The 20,771-nt window shown below is 41.1% G+C and overlaps 1 protein-coding gene across 4 annotated transcripts in view; it reads right to left on the bottom strand.

Annotated features, from left to right (window-relative positions):
• LOC130294378 (sulfotransferase 2A1-like) overlaps positions 1–20,771 on the bottom strand; it is a 120,284-nt gene that overhangs the window by 81,141 nt on the left and 18,372 nt on the right. Inside the window, exon 2 of one of the 4 annotated variants that reach the window (XM_056544082.1) lies at positions 13,961–14,171. The exons of the other annotated variants lie outside the window; for them this stretch is intronic. Coding sequence (XP_056400057.1) covers positions 13,961–14,114 — 154 coding nt within the window. The 5' untranslated portion in view covers positions 14,115–14,171. The remainder of the gene's footprint in view (positions 1–13,960; positions 14,172–20,771) is intronic. 4 annotated transcript variants of the gene reach the window in all.

The raw sequence follows: 20,771 nt of genomic DNA, 5'->3' as shown, positions 1-20,771 counted from the left end.
ACACGTGACCCCATTTTGGAAACTACACCCCTCACGTAATGTAATAAGGGGTGCAGTGAGCATTTATGCCGCACAGGTGTCTGACAGATTTTTGGAACAGTGATCCGTGAAAATGAAAAATTGTATTTTTCATTTGCACAGCCAACTGTTCCAAAGATGTCAAACACCAGTGGGGTGTAAATACTGCACTCCTTATTAAATTCTATGAGGGGTGTAGTTTCCAAAATGGGGTCACATGTGGGGGGGTCCACTGTTCTGGCACCATGGGGGGCTTTGTAAATGCACATGGCCCCCAACTTCCATTCCAAACAAATTCTCTTTTAAAAAGCTCAATGGCGCTCCTTCTCTTCTGAGCATTGTAGTGTGCCAGCAGAGCCCTTGACGTCCACACATAGGGTATTTCCATACTCAGAAGAAATGGGTTTACAAATTTTGGGGGTCATTTTCTCTTATAACCCCTTGTAAAAATGTAAAATTTGGGGAAAAAACAGCATTTTAGTGAAAAATAAAACATTTTTCATTTACACATCCAACTTTCACAAAAAGTCGTCAAACATCTGTGGGGTGTTAAGGCTCACTGTACCCCTTGTTGCATTCCTTAAGGGGTGTAGTTTCCAAAATAGTATGCCATGTGGGTTTTCTTTTGCTGTTCTGGCACCATAGGGGCTTCATAAATGTAACATGCCTCCCAAAAACCCTTTTCAGCAAAATTTGCTTTCCAAAAGCTAAATGTGACTCCTTCTCTTCTGACCATTGTAGTTCGCCCGCAGAGCATTTTATGTCCTAACATGGGGTATTTATATACTCAGAAGAGATGAGGTTACAGATTTTGGGGGTCATTTTCTCCCATTACCCCTTGTAAAAATGTAAAATTTTGGGGGGGAAACTGCATTTTAGTGAAAAAAAATGTTTTTTTTTTCCTTTACACATCCGACTTTAATGAAAAGTCGTCAAACACCTGTGGGGTGTTATGGCTCACTGGACCCGTTGTTACGTGCCTTTAGGGGTGTAGTTTCCAAAATGGTATGTCATGTGGGGGTTTTCTGCTGTTCTGGGACCATAGGGGCTTCCAAAATATGACATGCCCCCCAAAAACCATTTCAGCAAAATTCACTCTCCAAAATCCCATTGTCCATCCTTCCCTTCTGAGCCCTCTACTGCCCCCCCCCCCCCCCCCCAGAACACTTGACATACACATATGAGGTATTTCCTTACTCTAGAGAAATTGAGTTACAAATTTTGGGGGGCTTTTTCTCCTATTACCCCTTGTTAAAATTCAAAAACTGGGTCTACAAGAACATACAAGTGTAAAAAATGAAGATTTTGAATTCTCTCCTTCACTTTGCTGCTATTCCTGTGAAACACCTAAAGGGTTAACAAACTTTCTGAATGTCATTTTGAATACTTTGAGGGGTGCAGTTTTTATATTAGGGTCATTTATGGGGTATTTTTAATAAGAAAGCCCTTCATATCCATTTCAAAACTGAACTGGTCCCTGAAAATTCGGATTTTGAAAATTTTGTGGAAAATTGCTGCTGACTTTTGAAGCCCTCTGATGTCTTCCAAAAGTAAAAACATGTCAACTTTATGATGAAAATATAAAGTAGACATATTGTATATGTGAATCAAAATATAATTTATTTGGAATGGCTGTTTTCCTTACAAGCAGAGAGCTTCAAAGTTAGAAAAATGCAAAATTTTCTATTTTTTCATCAAATTTTGGAATTTTTCATCAAGAAATGATTCAAGTATCAGCGAAAATTTACCACTAACATAAAGTAGAATATTTAAATGTTAAAACATATTAACCATACCTAAAGGATTTTACCAACCATATGGTACACAATGCGAACAGAAGGTCTGAAAATGATATAATATTTATTACAGTTATATAACAATATAAGAGCATATGATAGATTCACAAATAAAATGCTTAAAATAGAATAAAATGAATTATGCACTATAATGTTATCTATCTACCATTGGGCCCTAATGGTAGAAATGGTATAAAAGCACTGTGGCTGATTTTCAAAGCACTGATGGTAATTGAGTTATTGCTGTAGCTCAAACGTTCTGATAATTTGGCATGAATTCTTGCTGATAGGCATGTAGATGTAAATTGTTGGATTGCTATAACCTGAACATTTGGCAGTCCTGAATAAAACTAGAAATATCTTTCTAAGCAATTGTGGAATATTATCTCACCGATCCTCCGGCCGCTGGTCCCGTGCTGCGACGGACCTGATGGAAAAGTCCTGCGGCTGATATGACAATGCGGGCACTGCAAATAGCTCTCTCTGGTACAGGCAGCTGCTGGCTCCATATAGGTGACAGTGCGGGCACTGCGAATGGCTTTCCCCGGCACAGGCAGCCACTGGCTCCATGCAGATGATATGGAGCGATTTCCCAGGAGGCAAATGAAGATGTTTGCTCCAGCAGGAGACTCATGGTTGTCTGGCAGCGTTCCCAAACGTGGATAAGAGGATCAGGTGTGGTGAGTGAGGACTTGTAGAATGCAGAAAAGCCGGTACTTCAGTGCAGATAACAGCCACACTGCAGTGCTTGTTTTTAGTGCCGTATTCAGACAATGCAAATGACTCTAGACACGTTTCAGGGTGCTTAAACTGACCCCTTCTTCAGTAGACAAATTGTATACTCAACCATAGTGCTTGTATACCATTAGGGCCCAATGGTAGATAGATAACATTATAATGCATAATTCATTTGATTCTATTTTATGCATTTTATGTGTGAATCTATCATATGCTCATATATTGTTTTATAACTGTGTAATAAATATTATATCATTTTCAGACCTTCTGTTCGCATTGTGTATGGTTGGTAAAATCCTTGAGGTATGGTTAGTATATTTTAACATTTAAATTTTCTCTATTGGTCGGTGAGGATTGACTTTATTAACCAGTTATACCTCAGATTTTTGGTTGTGAGCTGCACACACAATTTTTTCTTTCTATTATTTTTTTCTTTCTATTTTTGCTAATAAAGTAGAATATGTCACGATAAAACAATCTCGGAATCAGAATGAAAAGTAAAAGCATCCCAGAGTTATTAATGCTTAAAGTAACAGTGGTCAGATGTGCAAAAAATGGCCGAGTCCTTAAGGTGAAAATGGTCTGGGTTCTTAAGGGGTTAAATAAGATTTTGTATCCTGGAGTTCTCCTTTGATACTGGATCGAGAAATGGTTTCCTTTCTTTTAGAAGGGATACTTTTTCAATGGAAAATACCATGTTTCATTATGTGTAAGATAAAACAGTCTAAACAAATGTCCAACCACATCAGCTATCTTCCGTTCAATGTTTTTATTGAAGTTTTATCATATAACAACAATACAATACATAACAATTAGCGCTGAACATAGCGCCAAATTAACAAAAACAAACAAAAAGAAAAATAAAAACAATAAAGATTGTTTGGTCTCTAGACATCTCAATATAGTTCACAATTAAAGCCCGGAAATTCAACACGGTTGGTCTGCATCTCATTGCCTACCTTGTCAGGAGTTAAAACAAAATAGTACATTATCCTTTTTTATCCAATGTATGCTCTGGTCTGAAGTGTTCCATATGTTAGGTAAGTTATTTGTGTTAATATACCTCAGATACACCACCATTATGAAAACTTATGTAGTAAGAAAAGCATACCACACCTTTTTCAAGACAATTACCAGGAACAAGAAGAAGCTCTAAAGCATTTAAATATCAATACATTGAGGTGAGGCGGACCAACTCTGCCATCTATTTGCAAAAGAATGATATCTGCCCAATCCCAATGCCATTACTTTCTCAAATGAGTAAGTGGTATTCAATTTGCTGATTACATGGGAAATGTTTGGGACATGCAAAGTTTTCCAACCACTCAAGAGTACAGTTTTGGCTACTATGCATATTATGCAATACAGGTCTCTAAAAGGGGGGGGGGGGAGAGAAACAACAATACCTGCTGGGGGGACCAAGGCACATGACACGGGAAAAGGGATTGTATTAATTGTTTACAGGAAACCCAGTAGGTTTGTATTAAAGGGCAGTTCCACAAAATATGAAAAAGGGTTCCCTTATGCCCACATCCTCGCCAACATCTATCAGACGCTGTGGGATATGCTCTAGAAATTTTTTCTGGCGTGAAATACCATCTTAAAATAGTTTTGAAAGCGCTTTCCACATGGGAAGAGCACTGGAAGGCCCCATGGATAATTCTAAATGCATTTTCCCAGGTTCGAACCTCCATCCTACATCCCAGGTCTCTTTCCCAAAGTCTAAGAGGGTATTGCCTAGTACATTTATCGGAACCTATTAATAGTGTATAAATTGGTTTCAAGCCTTTCTGAGTGCCAGATAAGTATATTTTAGTCAGGGGATCTATGCCTACAGAAGGTTTACCCAATGAATTAACTAGGTGCCGAATTTGCAGGGATTTGAAGAAATCCTTAGTAGAGATGGGAAATGTCCTGCAAATATCCCCAAATGACATTAGACTACCCTCTCTGCATATGTGTTTCAAGCTACCCGCTCCTAATTCTATCCAATGTTTCAAATCCAAATCAGGGATGGTGGCCTGTAACAATGATAAGGGAAGGTCATCTATCTTTCCTCTTGTTTGTGAACCTACGTGTTTCAAATAGAATTCCCAGGCTTGATAGGAAGCTTTCACAACAGGATTATGTGTTGGCGGAGGTGGAAGATTCCATATAGGGATGTGCAATATGTCATGTAGGGAGTAAGGATAAACAGACTGTCTCTCTATTTGCACCCAGGGGAAGGTGCTATCCTCTTTCCACCACTGCCTGAGAGGATATTTTTGAGCACTAATTGGTGTTATTTTATGAGATCTTATTAAAAGTTAAGTATTAGGCACTCTCCTCCTTTAAGTTTATACTTATAATTTTTGATCACCACTGCCTGAGGCCAGACACCATGGTAGAGATATAATAACCCCTGATGTCCGGAGAACCCAGACCCCCTGCTAATTAATTTTTAATAAGTAGAGCTGGAGACAACCTTGGTTTCCCTCCTGCCCAAATCAATTTAGATAGAAGTCGTTGTGCAGCAACAAAAAAAGAATGTGGTACTGGTATCGGTAATGTACGGAAAACATATAAAAGCTTAGGCAGGAGTAGCATCTTGAATGCCACCACCCTGCCTACCCACGATATTAAGTGCTTGGAGATAGTATCAGCCTCAGCAGCCAGGGAAGACAAGAGAGGGATATAGTTAGCATTGTATAATGCAGATATGGGGTGTGTAAGGTGAACTCCTAAATATTGGATATTAGATTTTCTCCAATCAAAATTATAAGTAGTCTGAAGGATGTGCGCCTCATCAGGCGGCAGATTTATAGATAAAGCCTGGGTCTTGGCACTATTTAAATGATAGTAGGACAATAAACCAAATCGCTCAATATGATTCATTACAGCTGGTATCGACCGTTTAGGGTTGGAAAGAGACAAAATGACATCATCAGCATATAACGATATCACATGCGATGTCCTCCCTATCTGTATACCCTCAATCTCCCCATCCAGTCTAATAGCTTGCGCAAGGGGTTCGATAGATAAGATATAGATGAGGGGAGAAAGAGGGCACCCCTGTCTAGATCCATTGGTGATTGCAAATTCATCCGATACTGCACCATTTGCAAGCACCTTAGCTGAGGGGTTGGAATACAGAGAGGAGATTGCCTGCATTATATTGCCCCCAAATCCCACTGCTTCTAATACCGAGAAGGCGAAGGACCACCGAAGGCGGTCAAACGCCTTCTCGGCGTCCAAGGCCATCAATACAGCTGGGACAGAGTCCCTCTCTATATAATGCATCACATTAATCAGTCGTCTTGTGATATCGGAGGTTTGCCTCCCGGCCACAAAACCCGCCTGATCCAATGAGACCAAGGATGGAAGGACCACCGCGAGTCTGGAAGCTATCAATTTAGCGAACATTTTTAAATCCTGGTTGAGTAACGATATTGGTCTATAGTTTTGTGGCAAATCATCCGATTTGCCAGGCTTAGGTAGAGTCGTGATCATAGCTTGAAGATTTTCCTTCGGGAAGGAGCCAGCTACTACCGCCCCCTCACAGAAGTCAAGTAAGTGTGGAGATAGTATGTCATTGAACGTCTTATAGTAGGCACTGATAAACCCATCTGGTCCTGGTGCCTTACCAGCTGGGAGGGAGCGGATTATTTTCTGTATTTCATTAATCGTGATGGGGCTATTTAAATCAGTTACTTGTTGCGTAGATAAAGTGGGCAAATTCAATCTAGCCAAATAGTCTCTAGTAATAGAAATATGGTCTAATTGTTCGGGGATAGAGTCCTTCAAATTATATAAATGGGCATAAAAAGATGCAAAGCCATTGGCAATATCTTTGGGCGTGACTGATTTAGCGCCAGAGATGTATGAGTCCGGAGATACGTGTTTTCAGTTGTCTAGTCTTTAGTCTGGCGGCCAATAGCTTGCCAGATTTGTTATCCTGCGAATAATAATGGGCCTGCAGTTTCCGATGCGATTTCTCATAAGTGGTGAGCATATAGCATCTGAGTTCTTTACATAATTCCGCTAGTTGGAGAGCTAAAGAATCAGATGGGGATTTTTTATTTGATTCTTCCACAGATTTTAATTTGGCCAACAATTCTTCCATCCTTTCTTCCCTATCCGTATTTAATACACATACCTCTAACTAAAGCTTTGTGGCAGTTCCAAAGGGATATCTTGCTCTTGACAGAATCCCCATTGAGTTGAAAATATGTAGTGATATCCTGTCTAATCTGTTGAGAAAATTTAGGGTGAGATAAAATAAATGGGCTAAGTCTCCACATATAAATAGGAATGTTATGTAACTTGTCTTCCATAACCACCGAGACCGCCGCATGGTCCGACCACTTAATCGAGGCAATAGAGGATTCTCGCACAGAGGGTAAAAGGTGACTACCGACCAGTATCATATCAATCCGAGAGTAAGAGTTATGTACCCCTGAATGGAAGGTGTAATCTCTCTCTGTTTCATGTTGGATACGCCATACATCATACATCTCAGATTCCCACACCCAGGAGGAAATATCCAGGGAGGATAATCTGGAGGATGAGGAGGTATCTAGAGTGGAATCCATAATAGAGTTATAGTCTCCACATATCATGAGTGAACCCCACTTGGTACTGTTAGCCTTTTTAAGTATCTTATGTAAAAACCGGAGCTGTCCTGAGTTGGGGGCATATATAGAAACGATGGTAAGAGGGACAGCATTAATTGTACAGTACAATATAACATATCTACCATTAACATCCAAAATCATATCTGACAATGAAAAGGAGATTGTGTTCCTTATTGCTATCATGACCCCTCTAGATTTGGTAGTGAAGTGGGAGTGAAAAATGTGAGGATATTGAGGGTGTTTAACCCTGTATGAATCTTTTGCTAACAGATGTGTCTCTTGGACACAGATGACATCACTTTTAGTAGTTAATGCTTCTTTCCATGCGAACGTTTAAGGGGAGCATTCAGACCATTAGCATTAAGACTAGTAAATTTTATAACCATAAGGACATATGAGGATGGTACACAGCATGGCAAGTAAATCAAAATAGTAGTGGAGATGTGTGCCCCCCAGCCAGCACACACACCTCCTGAATATATCGGTAAGGCAATTACAGTGAACAAAGTAAGTTAGCAAAGTAAAATGCAACAAAACAATAAAGAACCATAACGGATAGAGCAATATAAAAAAAAAGAAAAATGAGGCTCACGGAACAAGAGCCCATGTTGTGGAAGAGGGCAAAGTCCACCTTGAAGCCCATAGTGAACAGTCAACTCCTTGCCTGAAACAAGGAAAAAATCTAGTATACATCCAAGGAAAAAATAAATGATAATTCAACAATCATCTCACCCGGCGAACCAGTCCTTTTTCACTCTTTGAGGTCGTGATCTGGGCGGTAAACCAGAAGAGGGAACAACTGGAAGATTCCATTTGGAGAGCAGATCCTCGCCCTACGTCAGTGACTTAATAACGTGCATGGTGTCCCCTCTGCGTATCAGTAGGTGAACAGAAAAGCCACCTCTGTATGCTATATTAGCTGCTCTGAGGTCCTGAGTGTTAGGCTGTAGCAACCTTCTGGCTTGTAGGGTGGCATTAGAGAGATCCGCATACACAGACACATGGTGATAAGGTGCAGGTAGTCCCCCCATTTTTTCTCGAAAACTCCAGCACCTTCTCCTTCACTGAAAAAAAATGGATTCTAGCCAGGATATCCCTAGGAGTGGAGTCATCCAAGTGCTGGGGTCTTGGGATCCTATGAGCCCGGTCAATCTCTAGTTCCTGCGCAGTAACATCAGGTAGTATAGCTTGCAGTAAGGAACGAACATAGGTAGGGATGTCGGCGGGATGCACTGATTCAGGGACCCCCCTAAGCTTCAGATTGTTCCTTCTACTCCTATCCTCCAGATCAGCTATCTTTGCTCTAAGTGCTGCAACTTCTTCATCCAGATCTGTATGAGATTCCACAAGTGTGTTGTGTAGTTCAGAGAATTCCTCCAGCTTTGTCTCTATGTGGGCTACACGGTCACCAAGCTCCCCCACTGATGCTTGTAACGGAGTTATGACCCCAGCTATGTCTGATAGGAAAGTCTGCCTGAGGGCCAACAACATACTCTTTATAGTTGTATCAGTTAGAGTGAGATCAGATACCTGGAGCGCTTCTAGCTTAGAGGGTGCAGCGCTACTGACCTTCGTGTTGTCGTTTCTTCCCTCAGTCCGGTAACTCTCTTCCGGATCTGTCAATCTCTGCTTCTGACGTGCCGGACTGGAGAAAGGCGATACCGCTGCTGGCTGTGCTCCGGAATGGATAACCGGATAACCGACTCAAAATCCCAGTCCACTTTGGAAGGGACATTCAGGTATAGGGGGCAACAACTGAATTGTATTGGCTGTAGAAAATATCACTAGAGACAACCATCTCAAAAATTGACAAAGATCTGGCTATATGTAAGATGCAGATACTATGAACAAACATTTAATAAAGCTGCACACATAATAACTCACAATTGCAGCTCTAACAGAAGGTCACTCAAGACCTTGGTTTATGCATAAATTGTATATGTATATATATATATATATATATATATATATATATATATATATATACATACAATGGGGGATCAAATGTTTTGGCATCCCAGGTAAAAATTTGTATTAATGTGCATAAAAATCTCCAAAAGGCATCCAATTACAGATTAGACATTCTTATAATATGTCAACAAAAGTTAGATTTTATTTCCATCATTTACACTTTCAAAATAACAGAAAACAAAAAATGGCGCCTGCAAAAGTTTGGGCAACCTGCAGAATTTATAGCATGCACTGGAGTCTTTGAAAAGCTGAGACCTGCTAGTGTAATGGATTGTTTTCAGTCATCATCTGGGAAGACCAGGTGATGTCAATCTTAAAGGTTTTAAATGCCCAGACTCATCTGACCTTGCCCCAACAATCAGCACCATGGGTTCTTCTAAGCAGTTGTCTAGAAATCTGACACTGAAAATAGTTGACGCTCACAAAGCTGGAGAAGGCTATAAGAAGATAGCAAAACATTTTCAGATGTCAATATCCTCTGTTCGGAATGAAATTAAGACATGGCAGTCATCAGGAACAGTGGAAGTTAAAGCAAGATCTGGAAGACCAAGAAAAATATCAGACAGAACAGCTCGCAGGATTGTGAGAAAAACTATTCAAAACCCATGTTTGACTGCACAATCCCTCCTGAAAGATCTGGCAGACACTGGAGTTGTGGTACACTATTCCACTATAAAGAGATACTTGTACAAATATGGTCTTCATGGAAGAGTCATCAGAAGAAAACCTCTTCTACGTCCTCACCACAAAAATCAGCATTTTAACTTTGCAAAAGAACATATAGACAAGCCTGATGCATTTTGGAAACAAGTTCGGCGGACCGATGAGGTTAAAATTGAACTTTTTGGCCGGAATAAGCAAAGGTACGTTTGGAGAAGAAGGGGAACAGAATTTAATGAAAATAACCTCTGTCCAACTGTTAAGCATGGGGGTGGATCCGTCATGCTTTGGGGTTGTATTGCAGCCAGTGGCACTGGGAACATCTCATGAGTAGAAGGAAAAATGGATTCAATAAAATTTCTGAAAATTTTGGATGCTGCCTTGATGCCATCTGTGAAAAAGCTGAAGTTAAAGAGAGGATGGCTTCTACAAATGGATAATGATTCTAAACACACCTCGAAATCCACGGGGGATTACATCAAGAGGCGTAAACTGAAGGTTTTGCCATGGCCTTAAAAATCTCCTGACCTCAACATAAATTAAAATCTATGGATAGACCTTAAAAGAGCAGTGCGTGACAGACAGCCCAGAAATCTCAAAGAACTGGAAGACTTTTGTAAGGAAGAATGGGCAAGGGTACCTCAAACAAGAACAAGCTGTGATACTTGCCAAAGGGGGCAGTAATTAACTCTTTGCAGACACCATTTTTTTGTTTTCTGTTATTTTGAAAGTGATGGAAATAAAATCTAACTTTTGTTGACATATTATACGAATGTCTAATCTGTAATTTGATGCCTTTTGGAGATTTTTCCAGCTTTCCTTGGCTTCTTTATGCACATTAATACAAATTTTTACCTGGGGTGCCCAAACTTTTGATCCCCACTGTATATATAGTATGTATACACATCTACACATTAAAGAAGATATCTCATGAATAAAAACTTAGGCGGTGTGAACCTACCCTTTCAGTCAAGCCAGCCACATTAACCATAGCAAGCAATGACACAGAAGCTTAACAGAGATATATCGTGTACAAAAACATATTCCCTATATGCAGGATAGGGAATAAGTTTTAGATTGTGGGGGGTAAGAGCTCTGGGGCCACCCATGTGTTCTCCTGTATGGAGCTCTGGGACTCTCCTCTGGAACAACGCACCCCCTCCATATATCTCTATGTGAAAACCGTTCGGCTATCTTAGGCTCTCCTATAAAGATATATGGAGGGTGCGCGGTGGCCCCCCTTTTGGGCGGGGGTCGTGACATGCCGCTTCACGGGAGAGCCGGGGCTCCATACAGGAGTTTGTGCTCGGACCCCCTTATCCCCTATCCTGAGGGGATATTCCCTATTTTTATCCATGAGACTACTCCTTTAAATATATCACTGCCCCCTACAGCCCCGGCAGCTGTGTGGCAGGAACAATATTCACTATAATTGAGTAAAGTAAGCCCCAAGAAGACGTGATAAAACTTGTTAGTTATAGGTAAATGAGGAAGCAATTGCTTCTTATGCCTCAGAGATGTCATAGCTTCGTCTGACCGAGCATGTGAGGTGTCTATATATATTGTGAGGTAACCTGTTGGCTACAGGTAAATAAGAATGCAGTCATTTTATATGTCTCAGAGATGGCTAAGCTGAGTTTAAACAAGTTTCAGAGGTGCCAATGTATATATTGTGAGGAACCCTGTTGGCTATAGGTAACTGAGGAAGCATTCACTTCATATACAGAAGGGAAATAGATCAGCTTGTTTTCAAGCCATACAATTTACGGTAAAAATTACATGTTTTCTTTATTTTTTGGGTCAATACGATTAAAATGATACCGATGATAACATACTTTTCTATTACTGTTGTGCTTAAAAAAATTGCAAACTGTTTAACCAAATTAGTACGTTTAAAATCCCCCTATTTTGAAGACCTTTTCATTTTTCTGTATAAGCGGCGGTATGAGGTATATAATTATAACTACATGCACCAAAATTAGTATGTGTAAAATTGTCATCTTCTGACCCCTATAACTTTTTTATTTTTCCATATACGGGGCGGTATTGGGGCTAATTTTTTAAGTTTTTATCGGTACCATATTTGTTTTGATGGGACGTTTTGATCGCTTTTTATAATAAAATTTAGGGTATACAAAGTGACCAAAAATTCGCAATTTTAGACCTTTATAGTTTGGACATTTATGTACGTGGTGATACCACATATGTTTATTTTTATTATGTTTACATATTTTTTATATGGAATTTGAGAAAAGGGGGGTGATTCAAACTTTTAATATGGAAGAAGTTAATGGGTTGATTTTTTTTTAAACTTTTTATCTAACTTTCTTTTTTTTTTTTACACTTTTAGTCCCCCTTAGGGGACTTTTAGGAGGAATCAGTAGATTCTGCATACAGATCAATGTGATTCCATAGAACCACATTGATCTGTGTGCTCTGCGCCTGATTGATAAAGCCTGGTTCAGCCAGGCTCTATCAATCACAGAGCCTTGACAGCCGTTGGAGGAAAGGTAAGCCCTCTGGCTACCTGCACAGTGGATCGACAACCCCCCCCCCCCCCCATTCGCGGTGTGTGTCGGGGGGGTGATCCACCCCACTGGACCACCGGTTGGGATGGTTTAAATGTCCCTTTAAACGCCGCTGTCAAAGTTAATAGCCAGCTGCAGCGTTTGCTGCATGTCGGGGCTGTGCAATATGGCGCAGGCTCAAGTCAGGAGCCCGCATCACACACCGCTTGCCATGTCAGGTGCCGTCTCGTCCTTAGATGGCAACCGGTTAAGCAGACTATCAGCAGATTGCCCTGGGACCAGCACAGAGCAGGTAAGGGGAATTCTGTGGAGCATGTAAACAGACCAGACCTTTGCATATATGTTGCCGGTGTGTCAATCAGGCAGGGGGACTGACTTTTAGGCTCCTAAGTGCCATGATCTCTACTGATCACTTAAGGGATTAATGGTGGACATCAGTGTAATCGTTGATGTCTGTCATACACAGCTGATGATAGCAGTTGTCACACACAGTCTATGAAGTGAGTGGAGCTCTTGCATTCGCCTCATAGATTGTAAAGACTGCTGGACATAAATGCACATCCTGAAGAGTTAGGTACCAGGGTACCAGGACACCAGGACATACATTTACATTCAATATTGTTAAGGGGTTAAATAATTTTTTTTTGGCATGAACAGCTATTTTTTAAATCATTGCCAAAATTTCTACCAGGATATGAAAACTTTAGAGCACAACTGTATAAAGGAAAGACTGGGGCCATGTTCACACAATGCAATTTCCATGCGGAATTCCGCAGAATAATTTTTCTGCCGGCGCTCCGCTGTGAGGGAAAATTTTCTGTGCGAATATTTGCCTGTGTGAACATAGTGGAGAAGTCTCAGGCTATAAGTCTCAGGCTATTAAATAGAATTGCTGGTTTGTATTGATTAATTGCAATTAAAAACCTGAATGTGTGAACATACCCACCCCAATGATGAGTAAGGAAAATGGCACATTACATTGGACCACATTAACACCAAATTTTCTGAAACATTTTGTTAATGTTTAATTATACAGTACTTCTGGTCCTGCCTGGCAAGGTGTCTTTTACGCAGGCAGATTTACTGCACCAGAGGACAATATTATAAGTTGCTAAGTGCAAAGGTTTCTACAAACCACTATACATAATTTCAGCAGCACATTCCATTTACATGAACTGCTGACAATAGATCATTTTTATGTATTAATAAAAGATGCCATCAACAACATCTGATCACTGGGCATGTCCACACTGGGCAACGATCATGACCCAGTAACCCATTACAATGAATATACAGCATATATTACTCTATTAAACTCTATTAAAATATTTTGCCGTTCGCGCACACCTTTAAAAAAAAAAAAAGGTCTGTAATTCCCACAGCCGTTAAATGAATTAGCATGTTTATAGGTAAAATGTCCAAAATAAAAATAAAAAAATCTGCCAAACAGTAAAAAAAAATTGGATGTAAAAATGTCTAAAATTGAAATATTTTAACCAATTACTATAACCTTGCTTTTTTTTTTTTTTTACAAAGAAGAATGATTTTTGAACGGCTAAAAAACCAGCAGAAAAAAAACTGTGTGTGTGAACATAGCCTAAAGCAAAAACAAAACAGTAGCTTCTTATAATCCTACCTGACTTGGGATACGAGACAAGGAAGACGTCATCATCACGGACAATAAATTCATTCTCCAAATAATGCAGCCTTTTTTTAGAGTATATTAAAGAAGCAAAGAAAATCTCTTTGTGTTGGAAATAATCGGTGTCCATAGTGCCTCCAGAGATCATAAAATATGGGAAAAAATCTCAAAGAAAATCAGGCAGTTCTCTGGTTCAGTGAAGAAACTATGGGAAGGTTTTGGAGAAACAGTAACTTATTTTTACATGAGTTAGGACATAAAGACCACGTCATACTAATAACAGATCCTTTTGTCATCTACTACTGGGCTTTACCATAACACAAAAACAAGTTAAAACGTGTGGTGCTTCAAAGATAAGAAGGACTTGAAAAGAAAAACTATATTTATAGATACTTTGAACACCATGCCCATCCCGTAAAGATGACATTAAAACATTAGACCTGCCCAGCCCTCATAGAATTGGTACTGCACCCTAAAATCATTGTACTGTAGTTTTTCTTTTAAGACATATTATCTATCATTAGAAAAACCTTTCTATGTGAAGGTATATATGCAACATAGATGCCACATGCAGTTCAGTGTTATAACTACAAGGCTGGGTTTACATGTAGTATTTCAGTCAGTATTTTTAGGCAAACACATGAGAGGAACCAAGACACAGTAAACATATAACGGAAAGATATGTAACTATTTCTGTGTTTTGGATTTATTACTGGATTATTAGGACTAATTACTTTGTGTGAATCCAGCCTTCGTATTATTATCATTATGTTATAACAATACTGCACTGCATACAGGAGACATAAGAGAGAAGCTGATCCAAGGAGGATATATAGCTGTACAAGTTCTACCACTTAAAAAGATGGGAGGTAGGTATACCTCAACTATGAGAGACATAATGAGTGAAAAAAATTCATTCAAATGGTGGAAAATAAGTATTTGGGCAATAACAAAGGTTAATCTCAATACTTTGTTATATACCCTTTGTTGGCAATGTTTCAAACGTTTCTGTAAGTTTTCACACACTGTTGCTGGTATTTTGGCCCATTCCTCCATGCAGATCTCCTCTAGAGCAGTCATGTTTTGGGGCTATCACTGGGCAACACGGACTTTCAACTCCCCCCAAAGGTTTTCTATCAGGTTGAGATTTGGAGACTGGCTAGGCCACTTCAGGACCTTGAAATGCTTCTTACAAAGCCACTCCTTCATTGCCCGGGCAGTGTGTTTGGGATCATTGTCATGCTGAAAGACCCAGCCATGTTTCTTCTTCAATGCTCTTGCTGATGGAAGGAGGTTTTAACTCAAAATCCCACGATACATGGCCCCATCCATTCTTTCCTTTACACAGATAAGTCGTCCTGGTCCCTTTGCAGTAAAACAGACCCAAAGAATGATGTTTCCACCCCCATGCTTTACAGTAGGTATGGTATTCTTTGGATGCAACTCTGCATTCTTTCTCCTCCAAACACGACGAGTTGAGTTTTTTACCAAAAAGTTCTACTTTGGTTTGATCTGATCATATGACATTCTTCCAATACTCTTCTGGATCATCCAAATGCTCTCTAGCAAACTTAAGATGGGCCGGACATGTACTGGCTTAAGCAGGGGGATACATCTGGCACTACATGATTTAAGTCCCTGGCAGCGTAGTTTGTTACTCTTGGTAGCCTTTGTTACTTTGGTCCCAGCTCTCTGCAGGTCCTTCACTAGGTCCCCCCCCATGTGGTTCTGGGATTTTTGCTCACCGTTCTTGTGATCATTTTGACACCACGGGGTGAGATCTTGCGTGAAGCCCCAGATTAGGGAGATTATCAGTGGTCTAGTATGTCTTCCATTTTCTAAGAATTGCTCCCACAATTGATTTCTTCACACCAAGCTGCTTGCCTATTGCAGATTCAGCCTTCCCAGCCTCATGCAGCTCTACAATTTTTTTTCTGGTGTCCTTCAGCAGCTCTTTGGTCTTGACCATAGTTTGGAGTGTGACTGTTTGAGGTTGTGGACAGGTGTCTTTTATACTGATAACAAGTTCAAACAGGTGCCATTAATACAGGTAACAAGTGGAGGACAGAGGAGACTCTTAAAGAAGAAAATAACAGAAGAAAACAGAAGCTCCAGCTCAGTCTCAGATCAATGTAGTGTGCATTATTCACGTGTTCCTTCATTGATTACAGGTAGGTGGCAGGATGTGACGCGTTTTGGCCATGTGCTGGCCTTACTCATAAAGTAAGGTCAGCACCTGGCCGAAACGCATCACATCCTGCCACCTATCTGTGATCTGTGTAGCAACATGTGAATAAAGCTGGAGCTTTTGTTTTCTTCTATTATTTGCTTCCAAGTGCAGTCCGCACTGTTTCCGTGCTCGGCATCTGGGATATTGGAGTGAGCTGATTCCACACCTGCTTAAAATTTCTTAAAGAAGAAGTTACAGGTCTTTAAGAGCCAGGAATCTAGCTTGTTTGTAGGTGACCAAATACTTATTTTCCACCATAATTTGCAAATAAATTCTTTAAAAATCAGACAATGTATTTTATGGATTTTTTTTCTCATTATGTCTCTCATAGACAATACAGCTTATGTCACAATTTGAAACAAACTGAACTGGACCCAGATAGAGACAAACGATATATATATATATAAAAATGCTAAATTTTTGTGCATATCATTTAGACTCAAGAAAACAACTTGAATGTAGTATGACAAGGTTAGCATTTAGCAGGTGGCTTGGATGGCAGCTTGAAGAGATGTGTGCCTGTGAGCTCCTGTGATCCTGCTTGATTATTCAGCTAATATCCCTGCTATCCTGACTCCCTAGCAGAGGGACACTCCTGAAAGACCTCTGGGAGTACCCTGGGTGACTTTTGGCTGACTGGAGCAGTGAGCAGTGAGTGGTGCTGAGGGACCTTGTGACCTGTCTGTTGCTGCCAGAGACTTCTGCCTGGGACTCTCTCTCTCTGCCAGTAGCCCTGTGCTCTGTAGCTGTCTTCTGCCTCCTTCCTCTGCTGCAAAGTGCTGTTGCATGTGGATCTGTCAGCCTGGGCTGTCCTGATCAGAGGTCCTGGAGTCCTACTGCCCTGAAAGTCTCTGGAGGGCCTTGAAACTGCCTAGTGCTAGCAACTGACCTGTGCGTTAAACCCTTACAGTTCTGCCCCTGCAAGATTGCTGCCATTCTTTGCGCTAATTTAACTCCTGGCTGCCCATGTGCCTGGGCTAAGGTCTCAGCTATCTTCCTGTTGCACAGTTAAAGGGTTACTCCAAGAAACTAAACCCATATGTCATCTTTTCCCTCTCACAAACCTATTTACTTGTCTAAATATCATTAATTCGCTACATAGAGCAGTTTCCCTCTTTCAATCGTCACTTCCCTGCAGGGAGTGAGAGAAAGACGTTGTCATGCCTCCAGCATCTTTATGTACTGTAAAGTGCGCCTGATTACACAGGCACTCCATCTAGTGGCTGACTTTGCCTTTCAGTGATTTGTCCCTCTGCTCCTTCCATCCCTCCTCAGTGAAGTGAAGCATCTTGGGAGGAAGAACTCCATTACAGACTGTGCTAAGAAGAGAGAGACTGCATACTCCATTGCCCCATGTGGCAGCATCGCTGGTCAGCTTATGGACTTGCCCTACAGTATTTCTCAGCCACAGCTTCTTCCAGCTACACAGACTCTTATGTTCCAGAGCAGCAGCTGCACTGTCTTAAGTTGTGACCAGCAGACCAGCTCTCCACATGTCATCCATGTTATTACATGCTATGTTTCAGCTATCTTGTAATGCTGATATGTTGTAATGCTGATATGTTAGTTGTATATGAACATGTGATGTTTTCTGCTCTATTGTTTTCTAGTTTCACCGCGTGCTTATTACCTATGACTCAATAAATCTACAGACTTCACCATACAGTCTTGTCTCTTGAAGAATAGGGCGGTTTATCTGCATGTCAGACTACACACACCACAGGGTAACGTGTAGCGAGGACAGAACAGTGAAACAGCGGCTACCCAGCCAGTGGGATACAAGACACAGAGACCTGCTATAGTGCAGCTACCTACTCACAGATATACAGCACTCTCTGCACAGACAAGCATCTTCTTAAAGGCACAATGTCTCAGAAATCTTCACACAAATCCAGATCTGTTGCTTCTGTCTCCACAAAAGCTTCATCTATTAGCAGTGCAGTGGCCATTGCCCGCGCAAAAGCTGAAGCAGCTAAAACGCGAGCAGCATTCGCTGAGCAAGAAATGCAAATAAAAATAGAGAAGGCAAGGCTAGAAGCAACATTAGAGAAACTTGCTGCAGAAAAGGAGGCTGCAGCCACCATTGCTGAAGCAGAGTTCTTAGAGGCTATAGAGTATCCTGAAACACTACAGCGTGACAGCATACCAGGTATGAAGCTTAAATCGCAAGATCCATTGCAACGCACGTCAGAGTATGTAAATGAGCTCCCAGGTTCAGACAGCAATACTGATCCAGTACAAAAGCCCGAACGTTGTACCATAAGTGAAATAGGCCCAGTACAGCATGAAGTGCCATCCTGGGTCAACTACAAGCAAGAGAGCAACTCGGCTGGTAATAACCTCATTACAGGTCAAGCAGTCAAGCCAGATCACCTCACTGTTGCATCTCCCCTGACGCCAAGGCAGCATGATACTGGCCAGCACAACCAAGAGACTACTAACAGGTATGAGCATACCCCATATTCTTACCAGGGTAGTACACCATCAGTATACCCTGCTGTCTACCAGACCACAATGGACTTTGCAAAGTTTTTTACACGGCGCAAACTAGTCACAAAAGGAATTGTGAAGTTCAATGATCGTCCCGAAGACTATAGAGCCTGGAGATCTTCCTTTCAGAATGTCACAAGAGACTTGGTGGACCTCTTGGTCAAATACCTGGGGGAAGAGTCAAGCAAACATGCAGCTAGGATCAGGGCTATCAATATAAACTACCCCGAGACTGGTCTTAAAATGATTTGGAGCAGACTTGATGAGTGCTATGGCTCAGCAGAGGTTATAGAAAGTGCCCTCTACAAAAGAATTGAGGACTTTCCCAGGATAACCAACAAAGGCTATCAGAAACTCAGAGAACTTAGTGACTTACTAATGGAACTTCAAGTTGCCAAATCTGAAGGGGACTTACAAGGACTTGCATACCTTGACACAGCAAGAGGTGTCAACCCTTTAGTTCAAAAACTACCCTACAACCTACAAGAGAAGTGGATTACCCATGGTTCCACATATAAATATAAACATAATGTCCCATTTCCTCCATTCTCTGTTTTTGTTGATTTTGTGCATAATCAAGCAAAGATAAGAAATGACCCTAGTTTTGATCTTACATTGTCATGTGCCACTCCAATTCTCAATTCACGCAAAACCTCAGTGGCAGTACACAAGACTAATGTTTCTCCTCCAGATTTTATTCACAGGCCGGCAAGCCAAGCAGAGGTAAAGGCACGGGATCCAAGCAAGCAGTGTCCCATACATCAAAAGCCTCATCCTCTCCTAAAATGTAGAGCCTTCAGAGAGAAACCAGTTGAAGACCGCAAAAGATTCCTGAAAGAGAATGGCATCTGTTACAAGTGCTGCGGATCAACATCTCATTTTGCCAAGGATTGCAAGGTCAGTGTAAAATGCACAGAATGTGACACCACAGATCACAACACAGCTTTACACCCTGGTCCAGCACCATGGGCTTCACAGAGCGCTTCAAGTGACACTGAGCATGGCGGGGAGAAAGGAAACACTGCTATAGCTTCACCAGAGGTCACTTCACAATGCACAGAAGTGTGCAAAGGGACATTAGGCAGCAGATCCTGCTCTAAAATCTGTCTAGTCAGAGTCTACCCAAAAGGCCAAATAGACAAAGCTGTAAAACTGTATGCTATACTGGATGATCAGAGTAATAGATCCTTAGCCAGATCAACATTCTTTGACATCTTCAAAACTCAAGGACCAAGCACTCCATACTCCTAAAAAACCTGTGCAGGTACCACATCCACAATGGGGAGGAAGGCCACCGGCTACCAAATTTAATCCTTAGATGGACAGACATGCCTTCCCTCGCCTACCATAATTGAGTGAAACCAAATTCCTGACAACAGATCTGAAATTCCTACAAGAGAGGTAGCAAGCTATCATTCACACCTAAAGAGCATGGCACATCTTATACCAGAACTTGATCATCAGGCACAGATAATCCTACTTCTTGGGAGAGATATTTTACAAGTACACAAGGTGAGACGTCATATTAATGGCCCCAATAATGCTCCCTATGCCCAAAAGCTAGACCTAGGATGGGTCATAATAGGAGATGTATGCTTGGGACGCATGCACACTCCCACCTCTGTGACCAGCATGCTCACCAATATGCTAGACAATGGTCGACCTTCTCTTTTCCAACCATGCAACAACAACTTTCATGTCAAAGAATTGCCATACTGCAACCAACTGCTCTGCACCTATACAGATCTTCCGTGTGACAGCCATGCAGCATCTAACATTTATGAAGATCAGTTAGGTTGTACAGTCTTTCAGAGAACAACGAAGGATAATCAAGTGGCAATGTCAATAGAGGACAAGTTGTTTTTAGACATAATGCACAATGGATTTGTTAAAGATGAAACTAACAGCTGGGTCGCACCTCTTCCATTCAGGAGTCCCAGACAACGCCTGCCTAATAACAGAGAGCAAGCTCTAAAACGTTTCTCTTCTCTCAAGCACAACCTGCAGAGGAAACAAGAAATGAGAAACCACTTCTTCACCTTCATGAAAAAGATATTTGAAAATGGCCATGCAGAGATAGCTCCC

This window comes from Hyla sarda, chromosome 10, assembly GCF_029499605.1.
Source record: "Hyla sarda isolate aHylSar1 chromosome 10, aHylSar1.hap1, whole genome shotgun sequence".
Lineage (NCBI taxonomy): Eukaryota > Metazoa > Chordata > Amphibia > Anura > Hylidae > Hyla > Hyla sarda.
Note: the sequence above shows the minus strand (reverse complement) of the source record. Positions and strands in the feature narration are given on the sequence as shown.